The sequence below is a fragment of the Physeter macrocephalus genome, chromosome 10 (genome assembly GCF_002837175.3).
Source record: "Physeter macrocephalus isolate SW-GA chromosome 10, ASM283717v5, whole genome shotgun sequence".
Classification (NCBI taxonomy): Eukaryota; Metazoa; Chordata; class Mammalia; order Artiodactyla; family Physeteridae; genus Physeter; species Physeter macrocephalus.
This window is the reverse complement of record NC_041223.1, coordinates 80558908-80564907: the sequence shown is the minus strand read 5'-3', so window position 1 is coordinate 80564907 and position 6000 is coordinate 80558908. Positions and strand designations below refer to the sequence as shown.

The following is a 6000-nucleotide window of genomic DNA, read 5'->3' as shown; positions in this document are numbered from 1 at the left end:
CATAGTCCGCCATGCCTGCAACCTGGGGAGGACTTCTGCCTTGGACACTAGGCAGCCTCTTCCTTTACAGCGGCAGTGGAAGCCCCCAAGGAGGCCAGGCTCTGCAGAAACAACGGCTGCTGCGCGCGTGGGCTCCTAGCTTTTCCGGTTCAGCAGCCAGAACCTAATTAAGTATTCCACAGAGGTGACGTGGCCGGGAGACCACTCCCCTTCAGAGCCCCGCCCCGCCCCGCAGCCGGCAGCGTGTGACGTCACGGCGTCACGGCCGCGCCCCGCCCCCGGCCGCTTGTCGCCAGGGGCCGCTCGCGGGCCCGGTCTCCTAGACAACCAGGCGCTCCGCCCCTGCGCCCCTTTAACCTTTAGGGTGCGCGGGGTCGCGTCCTGCGCTCGCTCCCTTCTCCCTTCCCTTTCACCCCTTCGCCGGGGCTGTCCCGGCCGGAAGCGAAGATGGCGGCGGCAGCGGGTGCGGCGTCAGCCGAGCTGGTGATCGGCTGGTGCATCTTCGGCCTCCTGCTCCTGGTAGGGGAGACGCTTGGAGTTCCCCAGGGCCTGGACGGGGGAGGGGGCAGCCGCGCCGTTGGCCTCCGGGGCCGAGACCCTCCTCGCCCCGCCCCGCCCGCTCCTGCGGGGGCTGCGGGGGCCCTGGGCAGGGCCGCGGGGAGGGGCGCGCCGGCCCCTCGTTGCCTGCGCGGGGTGGTCCCCCCGGCTGGTGGCTGCGTCTTGACCCGGACTCCGCGCTGGCGCACCTGGGTATAGGGGCCCGGGGAGAGGAGGGGCCCTGGCAGCCGGGAGCGCCCGCCTGCGCGAGTCCCGTGGGCGCCGCGTCGTCGCCCCGGGAGGGGGGTGTCTCTGCCCCTCTGAGTGGTCCACTTTGTCCCTTCCCTTAGGATGGGGGGTCTGCAGCCTTCTCTCCTCATTGTGAGACCCTGCCTTGGTGACGTGCGGTGTTCGTTCTGACGCCGGGTTTCGTGTTCCTTCCCGGTCTCTGATGGGCGAAAACCTGCGCAGGGCGGAGCTGGGGCCCCGGTCACTGCCAGTGTCAGGGTCTGTGTACCCACCTGTCTGACTTCAGGTTCCTCCTTCCCAGCCCCCTGATTCCTGCTTCTCCAGTGAGCAAAACGTGGGCCTTAATGGGCCAAATGGCCTATGTTGTACTTCCCTAACCCATATTAAAACCCTTTTATTTGGGAATTCAGTTTATTTCTCTTCGTACCCTTTCCCAGTCTCACTCTTCCCTCGTGGTCTCCAGCCCATCCTGTTGTTGCTTCAACAGGACAACTATCCGCCCCAAAGTATTTTGCCACTTTGCATTAGGAAAACAACAAAATCAAACCAAAAAACTGTTTACTTCACTTGTTGAAATAAAGACTTGTCTCATTTTACTTCGCTTTCTTGATTCCACTACCGTGTCTGCAACCTCTGTGTTATAGTCTGTTTTTCCAGTAGGTGTTGCAGCGGAAACTACCCTCCCCTCCAAAGTGCGAAAACTTGAAAAGACTTCTCTTGTCGCCTTTACCCCTCGCCCGGAAAGTAATAATGCGTTTACCCCGGAACACACTTCATTCTGCTTGGAGAAAAGTGGAAACCGTGAAGGTTGGCTGTGGTTTCCAAAGCCTGTACTTGGAGAGTTCACTGGCTTTTCCATACCCTCGTATTCACTCCCCACTTTGTAGGGGAGCAAAATTTGGCGCCCCAAAATGGCTCTCTGGCTTGATGGTTAGTTCAGGCTGATTATATGTAAGAAACAGAAGACTCGGGAAATCTTTCTTTTTTACCTCTGTCTTAGCTGCTGGGAGAATTAGGTAAGGGGCTTGTTCCCAAAATAGAGTCATCACCTGAGGTAACTGCAGAGGATGTGGGCTAGGCGTGATGGTGGTGGTGGTACTCCGCTGGGCCTAGAGATCCGAGCCCCTCTGTCCTGTTGTCTCTGCCTGGCTCAGCAAAAGTGTGTTTGCCAACCTTTTGCTTTCTGTCTGCATGTGAATTGCCTTCCTCTCTTTTGAAGTCCCAAACCACCCCCAGCCAGGATCCTCTGTCTACAGCTGAAAGTGGTATTTAAGGTGAGGGCTTTGGCCATTTTGGCAAGTTTTCTTGGGTATCTTCCCTGTATCCATGTTCTCAAGCGTTTGTTTGATTTTCTCCTGTTGATCTATCTCATGTCAGTTTAACTGTTAGACCAGTCAGAAGATCTGAAGAACGAAAGGTACATTTCTTCCTCCCTGATAGTTAGAGGAAAACAGAGGAGCATGTAACCTGTATCAAGGTCCAGGGGGGAATCTCTTGGCAGTTATCAGTGAAAAACATGTAAGGTACAGCAGTTGTGCTGTAAATTGTAGGAGGATGCAAACAAAACAAAATGTGGCCTTTAGGAGGGCCTGAAGATAGGTGGGAAAACAAAAATTCTTGTAACAGGTTATTTTAAGTACTGAAAACCAAAGTATGGTTTTATGAATTAAATAGGACTTCAGAGAATAGAGAACAATATTGGGAGAAAGTGGAATTGAGGCAAACTTTGGATAGATAATGAAGGGAAGGCATTTAAGTTGGTGATTTTACAGTGGGAACAAGATAAAAGGAGAAGGGAATTAAAGGTCTGAAATTAGATGTAGGAATAGAAAGAAATTAGTAATGAGGGCCGGCCATTGTTTAATTTTGTGCAAGTCTCTTTAGTCCCTGGATTATTAGAAGAGAGCTGAATTCTCATGTCTGCTTCTGCATTCAGCCTTTTCAGAGATTATTTTGGTTGAAGTATATGAAGTTTTAGTGATATGTAGTTGGAAGCAGAGTATCTTTTAGGTCATTGTGGACCTTGTTCTGTAATACTACACCCAAACTCAGTAAGTAGAAGCTTCTTAATGTGAAATACGGATTCTGAAACCCTATCAATGAACTTTTGTTCCGTTATATTAAAGTCCACGTTGTACTTTGAATGGATCTTTCCCCATGCGTGGTTTTATAATGTGATGCATTTGATCAGTTAGAAGATACTGGTTCACTGAGTTATGCAGATCTTCGAAATATGGTTACCTTTCATTATATAAATCAAAATATCACATTCATCAGTATCACTACTGATCTTGTCAGAAGAAATGTCTCAGAAATAAGTATTGAGAATTGTCAAGCTCACAGTCGTGGATACAGGTTTTCCAAAATTCTGGTTTTCGTTTGAAAGCTTGAATTTTATCACTGGCAACAAATGCTGTCAGTTGTTTTTCTTGAACTGATCGGCTTCCTTTGTTCATTTAGACAAAATCTGCCAAATATCCAAGTCTGCATAACCATAGTTAGTCACTTGTGCTTTCAAGTGAAAATGATGTTTCTTGGAAATAGTGCCTAGTTTGGCTTTTGACTCTTAAATACTGAGGTGCTTTTCCTGGGGACAGCCAGCCATCGCAGGTTGAGTACGTACTTCCAGTACGCCTTTCCCCAGGGAGTATTAAAAGAGTCAAGTGTTGACGTTTAATAAAGTTAACATTTACTGCTTTGTCAATTATAGTTTTAAGTTAAATGTCTTAAAAAAAATTTTTTTTTTCCCCTTCTGTGAGTGTGGTGTGGTGGTAAAGAATAAGATTACTGCTGGCACGTTTGGTGCCATTGTCTTAATTCATGCTTAAGTCGCCGGCAGTTTTCCCCACCACGGCTTTTGCACCATCAGTGCATAGATCAACATAGTGACAAAGGCGGATGACGTCTTAGTATTATTATGGGGTTAGTTTCAATCTGCAAATCCCCAGAAAGGGTTGTGGGACTGCCAGGGGTCTGGGGACTTAGCGCTTTGAGAACTGCTGCCAGTCAGCTTCTAAAGAATCAGAACACTGAGACCGAGTACTTTCGTAACCTTGGGCAAGCAGGATGGACTTCATTTTCTTCTGCCACCTAAGGAGAGGTGAGACGTGGCCCCTCCAAAGCCTATCATCTAACTGTCTACGTTTACTGTATCAATCTGAGCTCCTCTACCTGACCCCTCCCCCTGCAAGAGGCTCAGTAATTTGGTTTACACCATCTCTCAAGTTGCAGTTCCCATTACTGTACAAGACTGAGTCTCCATTTCTGTAAAGCAAGTTTACTCTTGTTAGTCAAAGTGAGGGGATCATCTGGGAACTTATGAGAAATACAAAATATAAGACCCCAGCCCCACCGAATCAGAATCTGCAGTTCGACAAGATCCCAGGCAGTATGTGTGTGCGTTCATTTAACAAAAGTTTATCTGTTCTCATGCCAGCCTCTGCCCAGGTGCTTCTCCACCCTGACTGCTCATTAAAGCCACCTGGGGAGTATTAAAAGCCCTAATGCCCAGACAGGTGAAATCACAATCTCTTGGGACGGGTTGGGGACTGCTCCAAACCTTTCCTTATAATTGTTAGCAAAATTATGTATTGGTTTCTTTTATGAAATCCTCTAAGATGTTATTTCATATGACATTTAATAATAATTGCTGCTGTTTGTGGCACTGTGCTAAACTCTTCATTCAGTTTTAATAACCTGCTATGAAAGAAGTATTCTTATTTCTGTCTTACAGTTGAGGACATTTGGTTTATTTTATGATGTAGTAACCATTGATAGATTTGTTACGAGTCCGAGCTCGCTCTGCTTGCTGCACGACAGGCCAGTGAACCCGAGACGAGGTGTCAGGGCAAGGAATACGACTTCACTCGGAAAGCCGGCAGACCGAGAAGATGGCAGACTAGTGTCTCTGAAAAACCATCTTACCGGGGTCTGGATGCCAGTTTCTTTTGCAGAATCAGAGAGGGAGAGGCCTCGAGGAAGTAAAGTAAAAGGGCCATCAGTCTTGCAAAACACTTCCTGGAATGACCAGCCTGGGAGAGGGGATGTGTTAGTTTCTTTTTCTTTGCAGCCGTTCACAGGCAGTCGGGTTCCCTGAGGCAGGCCATTAGGTGTGGTTATAATAACAAAAGCAACGAAAAGCAAAGGTTAAAGTCAAAGAAACAGATCCAACTTGGAGTCCGATTTAGCTCTTACAGATTTAACCTGTAAACAACTGTTTGGGGTTCTGTTTTAAAACTGTAAAGGAATCTTGAGACCAAAAAGTTTGGGAACCTCTGGCTTAACTGTTTTGCCTGCATTGGCCTTTCCCTGCCTGTTATTGGCAAACTCCTTCCTTTGCAGTAATACCTGTCGCTCTGAACTCTGTAAAAGTGCGGGTCTCCTTGAAGTCCAACAAAAAATTTATTGAGCACTTTGTGTCAGGTGCTGCTAAGGATAGAAAGAAAAGGCTCCTCTTCCAGTGACTTCCAAAATAATTGGGGAATATTTTAAATATCTGTCAATTAATTTAGAAACAAACCCATTAAATATTAATATAAGTAACATTTTATGAAAGAATATTTTCCAGAACAAAAAGAAATTAGTAAGTTGTTAAGCCGGAATTTGAATGAAGGTCTTCTTTCTCTCTCCCTTTCTTTCTCTCTCTTTCTCCCTTCCTTCCTTTCTTTCTTTTTCTTTCTTTATCTCTCTCCCTCCCTCTCCTTTCTTTCTCCCTTCGAAGCTTTCTTTCTCCCTCCCTTCCTTCCTTCCTTCCTTTCTTCCTTCCTTCCTTCCTTCCTTTCTTTCTTTCTTTCTTTCTTTCTTCTTTTCTTTCTCTCTTTCTCTTCCTTCCTCCCTCCCTCCCTCCCTCCCTTCTTTCCTTCCTTCTTTCCTTTCTTTCTCTCCAACAACCAGGTTCCCAGGAGCACATTTTCCTTTTCACCTTATTTTTTCCTGCTATTCTGATACCAACTGAAATGTTAATAATGTAAAGAAATTACATGCAACAACTTGGATGGATTTCAGATTCATTATGCTAAGTGAAAGAAGCCAGACTCAAAAAACATACTGTATAAGGACATGATGACATTCTAGAAAAAGCAGAAGGTATGGGGACAGATAACAGATAGTGGTTGTCGAGGGCTGGGAAGTAGAGAGATGGGTTAACTCTGGAGGGGCAAAGGGGATTTTTCTGCGATGATGGAACTGTGATTATATATTGACTGTGGTTGGAGA

At 46.8% G+C, this 6000-nt stretch overlaps 1 protein-coding gene across 1 annotated transcript in view; it reads left to right on the top strand.

Moving 5' to 3' along the window:
* Nucleotides 1–240: 240 nt before the first annotated feature.
* The window catches only part of LMBRD1 (LMBR1 domain containing 1), a 117486-nt gene continuing 111726 nt past the window's right edge, over nt 241–6000 (top strand). Inside the window, exon 1 of the mRNA XM_024133001.3 lies at nt 241–519. Coding sequence (XP_023988769.1) covers nt 448–519 — 72 coding nt within the window. The 5' untranslated portion in view covers nt 241–447. The remainder of the gene's footprint in view (nt 520–6000) is intronic.